Below are 19751 nucleotides of genomic sequence, written 5' to 3' on the forward strand. Positions count from 1 at the left end.
ACCCTCATAGCCTGCAGCTTGTCACTCAGTAGCCGATGCTGGATCGTGTTGAATGCACTGGAGAAATCAAAAAAGGTGATTCTCACAGTGCAAGCCGATCCATTCAGGTATGAGTGAGCACGCTGCAGCAGGTAAATAATGGCATCGTCCACCCCCAGGTGAGGCTGGTAGGCAAATTGCAGAGGGTCAAGGAATGATCTCACCTGCGGTCTGAGATGGGCCAAGACCAGTCTCTCAAGCACCTTCATCACATGAGATGTGAGTGTTACAGGGCGATAGTCATTGAGCCCAGAAGGAGTCGTCTTTTTAGGGACCGGAACAACGCAGGACGTCTTCCACAGCACCGGGATGGTCTCCAGGTGCAGGCTGAGGTTGTAGAGATGTTGGAGAACACGAGCCAGCTGGCGGGCACAGGTCCTCAGGACCCTGGGGCTGATACCATCAGGGCCAGCAGCCTTGCCTTGGTGGAGTTTTTCCATCTGTCTCTGGACCTGTCCTGTGCTCACAGTGAAGCGGGGGGGGGGCTTGATGGTAGGGGGGATAGAGGGGGGGGGGGGTCTGAGGCAAGATGAGCAGAGGGTGGGGGGGGGGGGGGGGGGGGGGGTCAGCGGCAATGTGAGCAGAGGGGGGGTGCAGAAGCCAGGCTGGGTGGTGGAGGAGAGGTGTGAAGTGTAGGTGGTGAGCAGAGGGGGGATGCTGACGCCAGGCTGAGAGGAGGAGGTGAGGTGAGAAGTGGAGGTGGAGGAGACAGCAGCGGGCGGAGAGCTAAACCTATTGAAGAAGGTGTTCAGCTCGTTGGCCCTCTCCAGGGTGCCCACAGTCTGTCTGTCTCTCCCTTTGAAGCCAGTGATAGCCTTCATCCCAGCCCAGACATCCCTGCTATTGTTCTGCTGGAGCGTTTCCACTACAGCGCGGAGCACGGTTTAAGAGGGCTGTGACGTCAGCGGCCCGTCTTTGGTTGCGTTTCCACTTGGCCTAGTACCGGCCGGCGGGTCCTAATTCACAGTTTTTCTGGCCTCATAATATCGTGGGTCTAGGGCCATATGGCGCGTTTCCACTACAGCGCGGAGCACGGTTTAAGAGGGCTGTGACGTCAGCGGCCCGTCTTTGGTTGCGTTTCCACTTGGCCTAGTACCGGCCGGCGGGTCCTAATTCACAGTTTTTCTGGCCTCATAAAATCGCGGGTCTAGGGCCAGAGACAACGAGGCTGAGTCAGGCTGAGTATGCTAAACTAGAGAGAGAATCGCTGGCAAGGGGGCTACAACAAGATGGACATATTTGACCGTGATTTAATTGTAATACACATTTCAAAATGATGCCGAAGTAACAACATACTGATACCGGTTAGTAAAAACCATGAATTAATGCTTTGTCAAGTCTGCAGACAGACGGCAGGCGAAAAACCTTTTAAAATGCGTGTTTTCTAAATGGAGATTGGCTAAGCTAACGCAGTATATGCTCCGACCGTCCACACTCACAACAACGGCCTATACAGACATAAATAAAGCAGCGACTGTATTCACCATGACACAGGCAGTCTGTGGTTTGTACTTGTTTAACTTTTGTCTAGTTTCTGAACATATATGAGGAGCTGTGAGCTCTGAGTGCTAACAGCTAACGGCTGTGTTGTTTTTCTGGGGTTCTCATTGAAGATCACGTCACGGCTCCGCCTACACTGCGTTACTATAGATACTACCCCAGTTCCTAAACTGTAATGGAAATGCGCCATAAAGTGAGCCAGTCCTAACGAGGCCCAGCCATACCGAGCGGGGCCGAGCGAGGTCGTGTAGTGGAAACGCGCCATTACAGTACTGGCCTGGCATATGTACTCCAGCACTTTCGAGCGGCAATGGCCGGCCGTGGCCCAACCCCACATTCCCCTGATAGGTGGAGAGTTGGCCCAATAGCCGTAGCGCCACCGTCCTGACGTCAGTAACGTGTTCAAATCTGGATCAGTTTTTATCAGATCCGTTGCAGCCCCGTTTTTAGAGATTTGGGTATGGAGGAAAATAGAGAGGGTTGTGTTTTCTGACACTTGGTGAGTTCCCTGGAACACCGGGGACACGTATTCATGTATAAAAGACGTACAAAAGTGCATTTTGCATGATAGGTCCCCTTTAAGAATGTCATACAGTTTCTAGGTCCAGTTTCTCTGTAGATAAGACTATAAGACTTTTTATTAGTCATTCACAGGTTAACAGGGTCAATAGTACATTCAAATATATTGGACCATATAACGGTTCAGCTCAGAAGTAAAAATGTGTGTTCGCAATAAGAGCCCAAGACTGTATAAAGATACAATAAAATACATTGACAATAAGATGGGATAACCTATCATACTATTTCAAGTGGAATTAACAGAGAATAATGAATGTACAGAAAAACACGAGTTTGTAGAAGAAGGCATTTTATTCCTCTGCAGGACTTGAAGTCTCCTGCTGGAGTGTTTTAGGTTTGAAGAGTGCTGGGCATTTTAGATCCATCGGCAGAGAGAATTTTAGCAGTGTGAGGCAATGGATCTGTTATTTGATTGGTGTCAGAGGAACCAGGATTCTCAGCTGTATCTGGTGGATTCCTTTGGTGGATTTGGTTCAGGGTCAGTCTTCTTTCTATGGTTTCTTTTCTCTTTTCCTTAGATTCTGCTTTGCCCTTGGCCTTTTTGCTTGAAGGGCTGTTTGTCGACTCACCCGCGCTGATCTTTTGTTCTTTATTACAATCACTGCGCTTCTCTTGTCCCTGGTATTTGGCACATAAAATACAATTATAATGCTATACAAAAAGATCATATGATAAAGTTTAAGAGGAGCAGTGCAGAACTGACAGACTGTGCTTGATAAATGAACGTAAGTTGGATCTAACCTTTTGATTTGTCCTTCCCTGTGGGTAACGTGCTATGCTATCCATCACCTTGAGAGTTTTGAGCCAGTCGTCATGCCAGCTCCTCACATTATAGTGTGACTTGCATTGACTCAGACGGAGCAGTATCATTTGATTCTCCTTGGTAATGCGGAGCAACTCCAGCTGTCGCTTCTCCTTGCCAAGGCTACAATGTAGAGTAAACATATGCTTTACAACTGGGGTTTTGGTTTCAGAGGCCACCTTATTTATTGGCAATACAACTTGTTGCCTGACTTCTTTATGTATTTTTACACTGATAGCTCTTTCCCAACCTTAACTTACCTTTTTCGCTCATAATAATTCCTGTTGTCAACTCTTCCAGTTGTCTTCATGATGCGTGAAATTGTTTCCTCAAGCATATTGTTTTCCCTCGTCATTGTCCTTTCTTCTTTAAGCTTAGAGATATTATATATGATTGTTAAAAGAAACCATTTTCTTTTCTAAATTGAGGTTAAAACATCAGAATATCTACTGGGCTATTAATATCTTATAGTTTAATCATTGGATGATTTAAGCACAAACACATTTGTTCTGAGCCTATGGACATCATGTGAGTTGAGTTTAAAACATGTGGAAAAACAGCAACCTTTTTGGTCTTCAGTTTGTTGACAAGGTGACGATAGGTCTCTTGTGGAGTTGTGTTTATTGTTGGTTTGGCTGACCTCACCTTGGGAGAAAAAAAACAATTACATTTTGTAGAAACACCTCGTTTAAAGCACTGAATTATTCCAAAGAAGAGTTGGCTAATTGGGTGTTTGAGATAGGAATAAAAGCTTGAGGTGAAACATTAAAAATATGGGATTTCATAGCCAGGTATTTAGTCACTTAAAAAAACCAAATATTTGTCCTAACCTTTTCCCTGTGTAATTCATATGAAGCCTTGTCCCATTTCTGCTGCAGATGTTTGTTTCTAGAACGCATTGGATGGTAAGCCAGATGCTTAATTGTGTGCCTGTCAAGAAAACACATAAACAAAAGAGCAATAATACATGCTCCCAAACTCCAAAAATAAAACACACACATTTTACAGATGTATAGTTTTGATTAGCATTATGGTCCAGAGTTAATCACATAAAAGTGAGCAGTAAGCTACATAGCATTCAGGCCTCTCACCTCACAGTCATGGTTGCCCTGGTGTCTCAAAATCACAACTCTTCGTCTGCCCATAGGAGTGTGTTCATGCTCTGAAGCGTCCAGGTCGACTGGAGCTCAGAGACTGCAGTCTGTTTTCTGTCAGTCATACATGGTTGCCATGACAGCAGCTGGAGAGAGCGGAGATGAATGGTTTCAAACGATGCTTGTTTAGCAAGTTCCACACAGAGAAACGCACACAGGCATAGAGATAGGCTAATTAGTGAGGAGGCTGTGCAGAGAGTGACTGTAAAACAAGCTGTAGTTCAAAGCTGAACATGAACTGGCATACAAACTGAATTTTCAAAATGTGTTCATGCTATTTCAGACTGCTCATGCCTGCAATGAAAATACAAAAAAATGTGACACCAATTTTTGAGCACTGGTCATACTTCTATTGAGACAGAGTTCACTGGATCTGATCACATTTATCATGAACATGAAATGAATAACTTAAATGTAGAAGTATAACATTTAATGAAAATGCATGACTTGATTGAATGAATGAGGTGAGGGGCGTAGGCTACTGTATTTTGCATCTAGCTGCATTAAGGCAACTACAGCCTTGGTGACAGTTACTGGGAAACATAACCAAACACACAACAGTTAATACAAAAAGACACCCACAGAAAAGCTGCTGGCATGCACCAGGGTAGGTAAAGTGAGCCAGTCCTAACGAGGCCTAGCCATACCGAGCGGGGCCGAGCGAGGCCGTGTAGTGGAAACGCGCCATCCGCACTGCTCCGGTAAAGACGGCGTTAAAGAACGCAGATTATGAATGATTTGTAAGAACAAGCAGGGAAATGTTAACGTCACAGACAGAGGGACAAGGGTTGTTAAATAAAACAGTAGCTCTCTGCTGCCACCTGGTGCCTGGGAGAGGGACTACCACACTCAATGATCTTTAAAAAGATTCCCATATGTTGAAATATGCAGTCACTGAATAATTGAATATTATATACGATTCTTCCAACAAGACAAATGTTCAGATACATTAAAGAAAATGACATAAAATCATGTTCTTGTAATAGTTATTTTGAGTATATGATCCACGTATTTTTGCTTTGTTCTCACCACGTTCTAACAGGTACAAATACAATCATTTGTTTTTGGTTTGAAAATAAAAATAAATCAGATTTCTGTTTTATTTCAGAAGGGCATACATGCAAATTATCAAAGGTCAGCTGTTACTACAGTTCCATCAAAGAATAGGGCAAGTCAGGGAAACTGAGAAATAAGACTTTATTTGGCTCGTACAGGATAAATTGTCCATTAAAACATTGGGAAGCAGTCAAAATAAACTCTTTAGATGAATGTATAGTCAGTGTGAAACGGTTCACAAATTGAACAGCAGCAGGTTGATTCTTAGATCTTGGACCGCAAATCAAAAAGATTTGTGCTCATGTCTCCACAAGTATTTGCATAGGTCTATTATACCATTCATCTTTACAACAAGAATAAAAAAAACATTGTTTATGTTAGCAAGATATGGAAGTTGTCACCGTGACATCTCCCATTGGAAACCTTGAGTTAATCATTTTGGCCGTCAGCGTCTTCTTTTTTTTCAACCATTTGCTGTCACACTAAAAAAAGTCATCTTATAATTTTCTGAGAGGGGGCCCAATAAATGCAGAACGAAAAGACAAAATGAAGTAATTGCGCATTAAGAAAACAATGCACTACAGTTATTGGTATTTATTTCAGATAGTTACAGTTTTTAGTTTCAGTAACAGAATCATTCCGATGACAGTATTTGTTTCAGCAACTTTATTACACAAAATAAAACACATTAGTTAGCTTCAGCTTAAGTTATAGTACATTTTTTGCACTAACACCATATAATTAACAGTTCTCTACTGTATAAGGGTGTCTGCATCCCAGGCTGTAGTTTCCTTCCCAAAATGTCACATTACAGCAACAAAATCCTGTGGTTTTTGTGACTTTTAGCAAACCGATCAACAAATAAGTCAAGATTCAAAGCCTTTGACCTCCTTGACTCAATACTAAGCACACCCAGATTGCTCAGTCTCTCATCAGTTATGGTGGATCTGAGAAAAGTTTTGACCAGCTTCAATGTAGAAAAACTACGCTCACAGGAAGCAGAACTGAATGGGATTGCGACTGCTATTTTGCAGAGTCTGAAGAGCTCAAAAAACACTTCTTTATAAGGCTCAATGAACTGAACCAGCTCACCTGTACTATCAGGTCTCCGCATGCCAGTCTTTATTTTCCCATCTAAAAGTCTGCTGAACTGATGTAGTTCATGCCCCAAGTCATCAATATTTGCATCATACAACTGAGCAAATGAAAACAGAGTTGTCTTCTTCAGAAATGCATCACTTTTGGGGTTAAGAGCTTGGATGCTATTCATCATGTCACAGTTTGTCTTTGAAAACCGCCTATTAAGCTCACTGAGCATCTGATCAATGACAGGGTAGAAAAAGGCTGTACGAAACCCGTGTTTATCTTGTTCCGTCTCTCTCTGTCCAACAGTAGTCGGTACACAGCTTTCAACACGTTTAGAGCTTAGTGTTTTTGGTCGTTTTGCTGCTGGCTGTATTGCAGTACCACATTGCTCAGAAATGTTCAACACTTCATCCCACAAGTTATCAAAAAATGACTCGTGCCGGAAGTCATTCAATGTCTGAACTAAAGAGCCAACTAAGTCAACAGCTTTTGAAAGGTCAAGGGATGAAGATTGTAACATCTCAGAGAGAAGTTGTGTTTCTCCAAACACTTTACGGAGTGTTACAAGATGCACAATGAATTCTAGATCCAACTGTGCCAGCAGACCACGTGCCTCAATAGATCTCTCACCATTGCGTTCTTGGGCTATGTCTTGCAGTACTCGCTTGAGGGCCGGTAATCTATCCATAATGTTACGAAGAGATATAAATCGGCATGCCCATCGAGTGTCACTCAATCGCTGGAGTTCTCTTGGTGCACCTTCGTACAACTCTCTTTGAATATCTAGCCATTTGGGGTGGACATACGACCCAGATGTGAAGACGTATAGCTTTTCTAGTAAGGAGAAGAACTGCTCTGCTTCTGGGACAGCTTTGACAGTATCTACTAAAACTAGATTTAGACAGTGAGCATTGCAATGAATATAAAAAGCATATTTAGCCTGGACCCCTGAGTGCTGACCACTCATGACAGCAGCACCATCATATGCTTGGCCTACAAGGTTGTTTTTGTATTCCAGACCGTGACTTTCCAATATGTGAATTATTTTTTCAGTAAGCCCTGCTGCATCGAGCCTCTCTGCTGACTCAAAATGGAGAAAACTCTCCTGGATAGCACCGTTGAAGTAGTACCTGACTACAAGAGAAATCTGTTCTTTTGTTTAAGTTGCCATGATGCTAAAGACTTCACTGTTTTTCACTTCCTCTGTTATTTCAGATCGAACCATGTCTGCAAGACAACACAGAACTTCATTCTGAATGATTTCGCTTGTGTACTTTGCATTATGAATGGAAGTCAACCTTTTTTTTAACAGCTTTGTCATGGTTAGCAATTGTCTCTAGAATTGCCATGAAGTTCCCTTTATTATCTGAGCCTGCTGACTCATTGTGTCCGCTTTGAGCAATGTTTTGTGTCGCAGTAAGTAGCAGCACTTCGGCTATGGTTTTTATATATTCCCGATTTTCTTGAACCTGTGTGTTATGTTCTTTGTTAAGTACATTTGCCAATGTTGCATTAGATGTCACAGCTCTCCGATAGTCTTTCCATGCAATTATTGCTTGCGTGTGCCGCTCAGATTTGGCATGGATTGCAAATCCCCCCTCTTTGTATGTAGCCTTTTTGAAACCTGAAGGTGAATCAAATTCAGTGTCTGTGCTATTCGGAGGGCTAAAATGTCTGCAGGCGTAACAATGAGCAGAGTCTGACATGTTGGAGTACTCAAGCCAGGGGTGAATCTTGTACCAGTCTGCCTTGAAACTCCTTCTCCGGTCGCCCATCAAGGTCCTTGGAAACAATTTAAAGTTTGGTTGCATTGGTGGCTCTTCTTTGCATTTGCTGATATCTGTGGAGAAAGATAACACAAATAAATATGTTTATTATTATTATAATTGTAACAGATAATTATAAATGATATATGCACATTTACCAGAGCAATGAAGAACCACAAATTAGATATCTATATTAATAAATGTATGACGCGAGGGAAAATGTAATGAATTCGTATCACACACACTCCTACAAGAGACAAACCATTTGAACTGTAACTAAGATTAAAGCAGGCCCATTTGTATTTCAAAATCACAAACCTGATGTTCCAGCACTTGTGGATGCACATCTTTCCTCAGTCTCACTCTGCGACCCTTCATCTTTCTCTCCCTGCTCTGAACCCTCACTTTCAAGATCAGTCTCTCCTGAGAAGTCCTCAGGCTCTCTCTCTCTCTGTGGCAATCTGCACTTCCTGCTGTGTCTGTGTTACTGTCTGCCGCGAAAAAGGACATATCCTTTTTTCGTTTCATTTTGAAGAACTATAGAGCAAACACAACGGGGAGGACAACACTTCAGCAACGCAGAATATAAATGTATAACCGCTAGTTACATTTCACAACTATATAGCACAAAGACGAATGTATAATCACGCTAAAAGCTTTCCAAACATTATTGCAAAGCTCACAAGTAACGTTTGAGCCTTTTCATGAAAGCAACAGGTTTGCTGTCGCTGATTACGTCGCCCACGTTAACTAACGTTAGTCAACAACACTTACTGACCTAAAGTCTTACCTTGTAACAATTAAACGGATACAAGTTTAACTCACCTTCAATTCTCGTGGTAGTGTCTCGAAACGTAGGTTTCAATCTTGCTTGGATACAACAGCCTCTGATCCGAGATTAAAAGTGTTTGTTTTTCTTTCGCGTGCTTCAGCCGGACAGTGAAAGTGAGTGCACCGCTCTAATGGGTCCGACTAGAAGGACGAATAACGTTAGTTCTGCCCAGCTCTGGTTCTGACCATTCCGTCAGCCAATAAATCGTTTAATCATTAACTTTTCATTTTTAGGGGGGCCACAGGGGGGTCCAACATCGGTGTTACGGGGGCACTGGACCCCGTTGACCCCCCCCCCCCCCCCTAGAACCGCCCTGTATTACAGGCTAGGCGCCCTATTTAAAACATTGCACATTTTGTTGCCACATTAGGTAAAGTCATGCAGCTTAATCCAAAGGTTCTGCAATAAATCATACCTTCACTGTTATAGACTGTTACAGGGACATTGATTTAACTGTATAACCAGGACCTTCGAGTGTGACACTATTAGTTTTAGCTCCGTGTACATAATGAAAAAGTATTCAATTACTCACATATCCTAAATAGTACATGTAAAACTAAAACATGAAGCGGTCATTACAAAGGAGTCACAAAACATACTTTCTCTTCAATTTTTCCAAATATATTTGATTTTAAGCTCAGAGAATTACATGTTTTTTGGTAAAATTGTGAATGTACAATCTCAAAGAAAATTCAATTTCTCTTATTTTCTCATTTATTCACAACTTTAATCTCAGAAGTTCAGAATCTTTTCTCTGAATATTAACCACCCTTCCCCAGCTTTATTACTCATTGTCTTTTTTACCTAATACACCACATTACAAATGTTCCCTCTGGAGCTGGATGCAGAAACATCGATATTGTGTGTATCATTTCAGACTTTCTGGATGAACTCTTGTGATGCTTGGCAGATGTTCACTGTTTATTGTCCACATGTGAAAAATGAGACACGGGCAAGATTCCATGTTCTTTATTTGCTAAGGGCGCAATGCTTTTTTTGTTATATTTCTGTGCACAAAAAACCTCACAAAGTGAAAGTCCACATCGCGACTGTAGCTCCAGAATTCAACGTCACACCATGGCCAAAACAAAAGTCGGCAAAAAACAGGGCGCAGAACTCTGTACAGTCAATATCTTCTTTAAAAATAACACAAGGACAAAAATGTTCCTCTTAAATCAAATTCTATTTTAGTGAAATACAACAAAATAAATTCTATAAAATAAGAGCAAAAATATTTAAATATAATACGATGGGCAGAATATTTTCATTTGCAGGAGTATTTGGTATGTTTTAGACAAAAAAAAAAGAAAAAGATACATGCATTCAAGTTACCAATTAAATACAGTATTTACTGATGTTTACCTTTTTACTCCTACAGAATTACAAGTTAGCTCGAGTTGCAACATGACTAACCAGCCGCTATTCTTACGGTGAACCCTGCTGGGGAACCTATTCTCCGTGGAGCGACAGCGCGAGGGTTAGTTACTTCATCCCGAAACAAATCCATGTCGCCAAACCTGACCAGCTCCACGGCAGAAAGGCGGCCGATGGTCAACGAGTGTGTCTACGACTAGGCTCTATCGCAGAGACGGAGGTGAACCACAGTCTATCAAACACCAGATAACCCAGTGCAGCGATTCTGTTGCATATGTATTTCGTTTTTCAGATTTCCTAAAAATGAAAGCTAAGCTGTCTATCCCACCAAAAACGGACTGCCAAATGTTGAAGTTGTAGGATTATAATGTGCAATTGAAAAGCCACTTATTCATACATTGGTTCAAAATATCACCCTCATTGTAGATAGGGTAGATGAGTAGAAAAAAAGAAACCGAAAAAAAAAGAAACCTAAGGGTCACAACACCCTTTTGGAGATGTGGATTAAGAACAGATTTAGGTTGTTATGATCACAAGTCTTCCCTCGGGCTACACTATTCTGGTGAGAAGCCATGCTAAATGTTACAGCATATTAACTAGAGCTTCAAAAAGGATTGAATTAATTACCAGAACAAACAAAAAATAAAATAAAATAAAGGCAATGAGTTTCAGAACAATGTTGCATCACTGCTTTTTCACATCAACCAAACACCGTAAAAGTCCACCCAACCATTCCAGATCTCACACTAAAACCAACCACAGCTCGTGAGTTGATTCGGCATGGGTCATAAGGTTGCCAAGGAGCTTAAGAATAATAATATAATTATGATAATAACAATGCGTCCTTCTACAGTTGAATGACCAGTAACCGTCCGATGGTAGAACAAACTTTACTGCTGAGCATGGGTGATAAAACAAAGAGGAGTTGTTGTCTTCTTACAGGTTTTTTTGGGCATTTTTCTTATTTATAATATCCATTTTTGTTTTTCATAATATCTGCAACATCTCCCAACAGCAAACCACACAGAGTTATGCTCCTGGGGGATCTGAACAGTCAAAAACATTAACATACTATGTACACCTTTTCGTCGTGTAGACAAGCGCATCAGCATCGTCGGCTCTGGGTACATTTTCTTTATTAGAACTCTTTTCCACTCCCTCGCCTCTGCAGCCGCCAGCAGGCCCCTGTCGCACCGTCAGGCAGCCCCAGGCCAGGGAAGAGCGCCCCCCCCCCCACAGGCGAGAGGTGGCCCGGAGAGGAGGAGGAGGCCACCAGCTCTGCCCTGCCTTGAGGCCAGAGATAGAAAGAGACAGAGAGACAGAGAGAGGCCCGACGAGGAGCTCTGTTGACCGGAGGATGAGAGGAAGGAGAGCGGGACGATGGAGGCTCGAGGCACAGCAGGGGGGGGCGGGACGTTACTCCTTAGGCGGGGCAGGCGCTGGGGCGGGGGCGGGGGCGGGGGCGGTGGAGGCGGGGGCGGGTGCGGGTGCAGGTGCAGGGGCGACCTCCTCGGTGCTATCCCAGTTTTCTTGTGCTCGCGGGCCTGGGCCGGGAGTGGGCCCGGGGGCCTGGGGTGGGGGGGGTCTGGGCGGGCCCTGGAGTCGGGGCCGAGGCAGGACCGGGGCGCTGAGGGTTGTTCATGTGCTGAGCAGCAGGCCCGGTGTACGGCTGCCCATGGGGGTGGTTGTTCTGGGGAGGGGGGGGGAAAGGGGACAGAAATCAGTGGATTGTAAACAAGTGGCGACAACAATTTCTGATCAGTGTTACTGCCTTAAACCTTCAGTCTGTCTAATGGCCAGCAGGGGGCGCCTCCACTGGTCAGATTGTATATAAGTCTATGAGAACTTTACGAGACTCATCACTATACTCAAGTAATTATTTTGTATCAACATTACATATATAGAGGGAGCAGTTTAACAACGTATTATAATCAGTTAAAATCTGTATTACAGTTATACAAGTAATTTTGATAGACTGATAAACAAATAGATGATTAACAAAATTATTTAAATGTTTGCTCATTCCATTTATGTTTCATTTATAGATTTTACTAAAGGTTTCTTAATGGTTTCAAAATAATGTGGTAATCATTAATAAATACTCCATTCAGTTTATTAAATGTCTGCAACAGTAAACGTCTAAAATAACTTGACTACAAAAATTGAAAACATTGTTAATTACCATTTCCAAGTTACAGTAAGTAAAATCTGGTAACTTAAGTTGAATTGAATAAAACGTAACCTTCAACCCTTTAATGAGCGTCATTTTTAAGTCTCACCGACTAATCCTATTAAAGACCACCAACAACAAACCAATCCCACTAACACATATTGTCCGTTCATCCAATGCCTGATCTAGTTGCTGTGCCATAGAGCACCGTTGTTACATTTAAACACTAACACGCCACGCTTCGCCCTGAGTGACATGTTGCTCCATCATCACGGACACGTCTGATTCCGAGTCGATTCGTGGCTTCCTGGGAGACGGACTAATGCATTGTTTGCTTCGCTCTTTTAACAGGATTTGTTGACGGTAACAGAAACAAAAGAGTATTGCCAGCCTAATCCTTTAATGATCCTAATCTTTTAACGGACATATCCGGGAGAAGTCAAAGGACTTAAAGGATCACAGCTGACCAAGCAGAGGCTGCAGACTTTTCTACATCGATGACTTGGTGGCTGATTCTCCTCAGACTGAAGAAAAACTAAGCTGCCCTATCAGTAACAATTAGACCGGGCACATCTCAGACTGTAGGAACAGTCAAGGATCAATTCTCTAAGGCCTGGCCATTTATTTTGCCTTTATAAGCTGTTCATGACATTTTTGGAAAATGTGGTTTTCTTAAAAGCTTTAACTTAAAAAATATGGAATAAAGCAGAATTTTGGAAATAATTACATCTTTCTTTTTGTATTATACATGTTGGTTTCTTGACGAGGCTCTGGAGTTTTTAGAAAGGTCTGGATCCAAAGAGTTGGAAACAATCCTATCAATGAAATGTAATTCTACAAATAGTGTAATATTATTGAAGCCTAGTCATTACTCTAACTGTGCAGAGTCAAAAACTAAAAATATTAAACTGCACATTATTTGAATGTGAAGCTTCAAACTATTCTGTAAAGCCTTGTTTCTGGCTTTATTCATGGCTACACAAACTGACACAAACCGTCCACTTCATGCACAATATGCATGAATACAGTTACAACATACGCCACCGACTGTCATGAGGGTGTAAAGGTTCCCTGACACACTACCTGCTGAAACTGTGTGGTCCCAGGAGAGTGGGGGTACAGAGACGTGTCCTCTGGAGGGGAAGAGTCCTGATCATCAGGTGCTTCCTGTTCATCGGGCTCCTGGCAGACATGAAAGAAACGTTAACGCAAATTAATTTCCACTTTGAAAGTAAAAAAAGATTGTATTTTTATGAATTTTACACAGCAGGAATTGCTAGTTTATTTGGATAAAAACAGTGGGTATAATTTGAAGCTTTTGAGTTATGTGGGGAAGTTACATTTCCAACTGCGCTCTGTTATCGAGTAAATTATGTTTAAACGAGTTTTCATTTTGTGTGTGGGTGGATTATACACCCGAGAGCATCCTCTCAGCTGGAGAGCTGCGGCTAATTCATTTTTAAAAATATCTAAAACATGAAGTGCAAAGAAACCTCTGTGGAGGTCATCTCACTGTGCCACTTTCTGAAGACAAGGCTGCACATACATGTTATCTTATTAATGTCAATTAACACCAGCCTTATCATTTCAGTGTTAATCACATATCTACGCTTCATGGTATTTTACATTTCTCTTTAACATACATTATAACGTGATGTAGTCTTAAGTGGAATAACAACAGAACCTGTCAGGCTATCAACACATTCACATGAAGCTCATTTAGTAATAGATGACATCTAATGCAAAATGATTGACAACCCCGAGTTAAAGGTTTTTTTGTCAAATGTTGTTCAAATGTTCAAAATGTTTTGTTTCACCCATCTAACTGAAGAGAGTAGAATGTATGTTGGGTTCAAGTCATGTTGAATTATTCTGGCTACATTAGCATAATGGAGAACATAGCACAGTACAGCGATGTCCTCACAGTTAAAATGTTGTAACTAATGTGAAGTTTTGAGAGTTGAGTTTTTTCAATCAGATGCAGGTGGCTGGCGGCATCACAGTTTGAGTTTGGGGGAAGGAGTACAAAAACAAAAACCAGCACTAGAGTGAGATGGAGGACTATTCCAGTGATGTGGCTTTGGCGAATCACTGTGCAGCGAGAGAACAAAGATGTGTTCACTGTGTGCCGCTGTAAAACAGGATTTATTATGCCAGTTACACTAAAAGGCTGCCTGTGCACCTTTTCTTTTACTATGCGAGGGGACAACATGATGGAGGGCAATTTAGTTCAATCTTGTATCTATGGTCACAATCTGTGTTGCTACCACAGCATGAACATTGTAAACAGTTTGAGAAGTGAACAGAAAAACAGTAACACACATCTCAGGTATGCACTGTAGATATGAACTGTTGACAACTCAAAGTGCTAATTCATTTATCACTAGCACTTTGGATAGCTTTTCGCTAGTCTCCTGTTTTTAACTTTTTATGTGACATTTGTTATCTTTTAAAATGCATATCAAATAGGACAAAAAGAAAATGGAGCAAAGTTGACAAAATGGGAAAAATCTACGAGGACTCAACATGGCGTAATGCTTCTAGCCTCTGCCACGGATCACTTTTAAAGCTACAAATAACTTAACATTTTGCAATTCTAGCTAAACAAAGTGTGAAATGTGCTGCGATCTAAACATAGGCCAACTGTTTCTCTGCTGATTATTTAACACAATTTCATTTCCTTCTTTTATGTTGTGGTGCCTGGAATACTGACCTTCCCTGGGCTTCCCTGAGTGCACTTGAGCTGTGTGTGGAATATTACAGGAGAAGTGTGTCACTTGACTGCATTTGTCAACATAAAGCCATGAATAAAAGACAAAACGATATTCAGCATAGCAACATATTCATGGCTGTTGCTTAGGGCGGACATTTAACATTTAATGACTTATTGGAAACACTTTTAGTAAATGGGTCCAATCAAATAAATGTCACTTTAAAAAAATAAATAAAATCATACCATAACATTTCAGGAGAAAAAAAAAGCATTGGCTAAAAAACCCAAACAAGATCAATTTATAATGACATTAGATAGATAAACAATTAAATAATCGTAAAAAGTATCAATTATTAATGTTACCATTAATGTTATACATATATACCTTTACACAAAGATAAAAGCTGGTCATGTTGTGTGATGTTTAAGCTCCTCTGGCTCATACGCAATATCTGTGGGATTTGTTTTTTACCTTCACTAGTGTACACCCTTTTTTTAAAAATGGACAATTTACCCCAAAATCTAAAATAGATACATTGTTTTAGTGAGGATAACCAAGTGTAGGAGAAATTGGCTGAAGAGAGGTCTGCCTTTTCTCGTATACAATAGAAACAGATGGCACTTGACTTGTAGATCTCAAAGCAGCAACAAAAATGACTCATTAGCAATGTCTTTCCAGAAATCGTGAACAGGTTACTTGGAACTGCTCACAAAATGGTCTGTGGACTATCTTTAGAAACCGGGTAATGATTTCTGAAAAGAGACATTGTTGTTGAATGGTTGGCACTTTAAAACCCACAAGCCAGATGCAATCTAGTTCCATTATGTTGGAGAGAAGGCAAACATCTTGACAGAACATTTCACAAAAACAATCTATATAGTCATTGCCCTTTGCCAAACTGCCCCTTTAAAATGTTCCCATGGCAACATCAGATATGTCTGACTGAGGTGTTTTCCCAAATATTTGCATATTTGCATGCAACAGAAAACCCTCCTTCTATACTGATGTTTGATCAAAAAAGTCTGATATGGACTTTAAGCAGCTGTTCTGAAATCCAGATGTTTTCCACTGTACATCACATGTTTTACCTACAAACAGTGTCCTAGAGCTGTAATGGTTTGGCTCCCTAAGCACAGTCCCTAAGACTGATGGGTAATGTAAATGAACGTGTGTGTGTGCGCATGTGTGAGTGAGGGTTAAAATGTCAATGTGATTACCTCCTCAGGACAGAGTTCACAGGCCTTGGCGAGTGTCATACGTGCGCTGTGCGAGCGCTCCAGGAAGTAGCCATTGGAGGTCTCGTTGCTCTGGACCGGGGGGGACCAGTTGTTGTACGTGTACTGAGGGTTCCCCGTGTAGGGTCTCCTCTCCAGCTCGTCCCCTAACCACTCCACTGCCCACGTCCACTTTCGTTTAAGGTCACCATTACTCTGTATGAGGAAGAAACACAAGCCGATTAGAACATATGTACACCTGTGACTGAAGGAGGAACACACTGCTCTATAAAGTCATTTATATATCATTTGAATCTGTCTCCATGTTGTGCACAAGTCATTGTGTTTTTAATGATCGTGTTTTGACAAGTAAAAAAACAAGAAAAAAGCCAACGTTACATATTTTATCAATAAATCTTGGCCATATTATTCCTTGTGTTTAGGAGAGACAGAAATGGTTTCCAAACATTCTTAAACCTAAAAGGACATCTGTCAGTACTGTACCTGTAGGATCTGGTAAGCCACGGAGCAGTTGCTAAAGAGGGCCACCATGCACTTGATGCACTGGTAGGCTCGTTTCTGGTAGTGGTTTTTGGAGCGCTGGATGGTGTCAAAGAGCCCATCTCTGTCGTCGGGAATGCCCTTCAGCACATTGTGGATCCTACACAACCAAACGAATAAAGAATACAATTCATATTCAGATCCCATTCAAAACAAACAGCACTGTTAATTGAACCACAGAGCAGTGAGTCTGACCTGTGTGTCTGCCAGGAGTCCTCGATGAGCAGGATCTGTAGCAGCAAGTCCAGGTAAGGCCTCAGTTCATAAGTGTAGGAGTATGCCACCTGCAGACGCACAGCACACACACACAATCTGAAGTCTTGTGGACAGAAACAAGTAAGCCACCAACAGAATTATAGATGTTGTTTCCGTTTACCTGCCAGAGCAGCTCGCTGAGCACAGTGGAGGAGAACTGAGGGTTCTCCCAGCAGCTGAAGCGCAGCAGCTTCACCGTCTCCTCAGAGTTGCTGCAGTCCTCGATGATCTTCTTCACGTAGCTGGTCCTCACAAACAGGATCTCTGCCACTAGCTGCTGCACCGGCATCACAGGGGTCGTCAGGTTGGTGTCCCCGTACGGGTTAGGGAGAGGAGGGTTACCTGGAGGGGGAGGACATTTAGAGTAAGAGGCAAATAGATCATATTTATATTTTCTTCATTGGGCTCAAATTCTCTTTCATGAGTTCAAATGTTTCTGTGGCTGAAGGGTAAAACACTCACCATTGATTGAGGACTGCATGCGTGCGGCGACGTCACAACAACGGACCAGCTGGGAGACCACAGTGTAGAGCTTGCCCAGCTCAGCGTACTGGTACTTAATGGGAGGGCCGGGACCCTCGTCCAGAGCGACCAGCATGAAAGTGGCAGGGACATTCAGCTTCAACAGCTGGGTCTTTTCTGCCAGGCCTGCAAGGGGGGAAACATCTTTAAGTCCCGAACAATTAATAACATTTGGCATGATCTTATATTTTATCATTCCCAGAGGAACAGATGTACATGGCAGGATTGTGAATGCTGCGCGCTCCTTACCGAGATTTGCATACATGACAAAGAGGTTGAAGTACTGCTGCAGGTGACGGCCGTGTTCAGAAACCTCTCTTCTGAGCAGGTTGAGTACAGCTCTCAACAGGTGGTCACTTAGACTGAGGTTATCACAGCCCTGATACACAAACATAGAAAACAACACTCAAGAAAACAGCAGGGTTACATCAATATGAAAAGTGCAGGATGAGAAGCCTCTCAGTGGTAACCGGCGATGCAAACTGCTTTAATTATCTTCCGGGAAACCTATGATTCAAGCAGCTAAAGGAGGGCTCCATTAAAAGGCCATTTTCCACAGATCTCAGCTGAAGTCTGAACCAACCTGAGTAGCGGGTCCAGGCGAGGCGGTGGGGGAGGGGCACGGCCCGTCTTGCAGGGAGAAGTGAGCGATGAAGACGATGAGCTTGGCAAACGCACCACGGACCTCAGCGCTCGGGCACTCAAGCAGGTACTCTGAGAACCGGTTGGGGAATGCAAACAGGACTTTGTGTGCAAACCAATAGCGTACATTCTTACTGTGTCTCAGCAGGATGCAGAGGGCGTCATACCTACAAGGAAAGGACAGGGAGACAAGTTATAGAGGACGAAACGGAGAGGAAATCTAAAAACCCAGAGGCAGACGGAGCTTACCAGTCACTGGCAGGACCCCGTACCACTTTCTTGGTGTGGAAACCTGTGCTGAAGAGGAACCTAGCAGCCAGCTGAGCACTTATCATAGCAATCTCCTCTGCCTCAGGCAGAAGGTGGTCTTGTCCTGATAGAAAGAGAGCAATGGTTAACATAACAGAGACAATAATCCTCATTAGTACTATAAAATAAGCTGACAACAATCCATTAAGCTACACCCAGAGACAAACATATTACTCAAGGTTGGAACATGTAACCGAATTGTTAAAGAGAATATATATCGAAATAATTCATCATCAAAAATGATGCCCTAGACTAACGGTAAGCACATTATAAAAACTTGGATACACGCCATATCATAAATCGAATGATATTGCAGTGTGCAAAAACTAGGGAATTGATGCACCTGCCCTTGTTTTGGCTCTGAGCTCCAGCACACAGGCTTTGCAATCAAATAACATCTATAATGTTAAAGAGCAGAGTTTCAGCTTTACGGCTGTTTACTCAAATGTTAGCCTAATTTGTATTATACACTTTTGTTTCCTAATTATAAGACTATAAAATAACAACTCCTGGTTACAATGCCAGGAAAACTGTAAATATTGTTAATGCTTCGAGGCCCATTAGGACATTTCAATTACAATCCAATGTGCATCAAGTACAAAGGCAATGATGTGACTGTGGGACATATACAAGATATTATGACTAATGATGCAAGGGACACTAAAAGACAGAAAATCACAAATGATGCAGTTTCAATCCAACCTAAATTAGGATGAAACACAAAAGGCAGTTGATAAAGCAACCAGGAGACTCCAGCGTTAAGAGCAAACTACAAAAAAAAGTCCACTGATCTCCGACTAAAGCCAATCAATAAATAATATATCATACATTCAGACTAACATACCGGGTCAATGTGTTTGATCAGTAGGGAAAAAGGAAAAATCTCTTCAGAAGAAAATACATTAGTATCTAAACTGGATGCAAGGTAGTAAACATAATGCCCTCTGATATTTATTTTCCTGTGAAACAGTTAGGGGTTCTGGCTTTATTAATAATGCAGTGCAGAGGCAGTGCATTTCTCGGCAGCCTGTGCTGAATGCCACACTTTGAATACATTTTTTGAGAAGCAGGTCAAAGATTAGTAGTTGAATTATAATGACAGCTGCTATATGTTCAAGAGAGCTGAAATCTAAAATGGAGATACGATGAGGAGTTCATCGTTCAAAAGATCAAAGA

The 19751-nt window shown here is 42.1% G+C and overlaps 3 protein-coding genes across 4 annotated transcripts in view; all 3 read right to left on the reverse strand.

Annotated features, from left to right (window-relative positions):
• Window positions 1-2145: 2145 nt before the first annotated feature.
• Window positions 2146-4088, reverse strand: LOC117481102. The gene is made up of 6 exons (XM_034128628.1): window positions 4012-4088; window positions 3751-3850; window positions 3485-3565; window positions 3181-3293; window positions 2860-3043; window positions 2146-2736 (listed from the first exon to the last, which is right to left on the reverse strand). Exons 1-6 carry the CDS (start codon window positions 4020-4022, stop codon window positions 2449-2451), a joined length of 777 nt encoding a protein of 258 aa, XP_033984519.1. The 5' UTR covers window positions 4023-4088; the 3' UTR covers window positions 2146-2448.
• Window positions 4089-5254: 1166 nt separating this feature from the next.
• LOC117481103 lies at window positions 5255-8932 on the reverse strand. 2 transcript variants are annotated; one of them, XM_034128629.1, is made up of 3 exons: window positions 8808-8912; window positions 8301-8519; window positions 5255-8056 (listed from the first exon to the last, which is right to left on the reverse strand). In XM_034128629.1, the coding sequence occupies exon 3, from the start codon at window positions 7181-7183 to the stop codon at window positions 5939-5941; it is 1245 nt and encodes a 414-aa protein (XP_033984520.1). In that variant the 5' UTR covers window positions 7184-8056; window positions 8301-8519; window positions 8808-8912; the 3' UTR covers window positions 5255-5938. The 2 variants fall into 2 exon arrangements, with proteins under 2 accessions (XP_033984520.1, XP_033984521.1); XM_034128630.1 differs by lacking the exon at window positions 8301-8519 and having other exon boundaries at window positions 8808-8932.
• Window positions 8933-9767: 835 nt separating this feature from the next.
• Window positions 9768-19751, reverse strand: part of usp9 (ubiquitin specific peptidase 9) — a 36906-nt gene continuing 26922 nt past the window's right edge. Inside the window, 11 exon segments of the mRNA XM_034128631.1 lie at window positions 9768-11878; window positions 13442-13540; window positions 15072-15101; window positions 16290-16502; window positions 16791-16947; window positions 17043-17131; window positions 17224-17444; window positions 17565-17750; window positions 17874-18003; window positions 18208-18433; window positions 18516-18639. Coding sequence (XP_033984522.1) covers window positions 11705-11878; window positions 13442-13540; window positions 15072-15101; window positions 16290-16502; window positions 16791-16947; window positions 17043-17131; window positions 17224-17444; window positions 17565-17750; window positions 17874-18003; window positions 18208-18433; window positions 18516-18639 — 1649 coding nt within the window. The 3' untranslated portion in view covers window positions 9768-11704.

Source organism: Trematomus bernacchii, unplaced genomic scaffold (genome assembly GCF_902827165.1).
Source record: "Trematomus bernacchii unplaced genomic scaffold, fTreBer1.1, whole genome shotgun sequence".
Taxonomy (NCBI): Eukaryota; Metazoa; Chordata; class Actinopteri; order Perciformes; family Nototheniidae; genus Trematomus; species Trematomus bernacchii.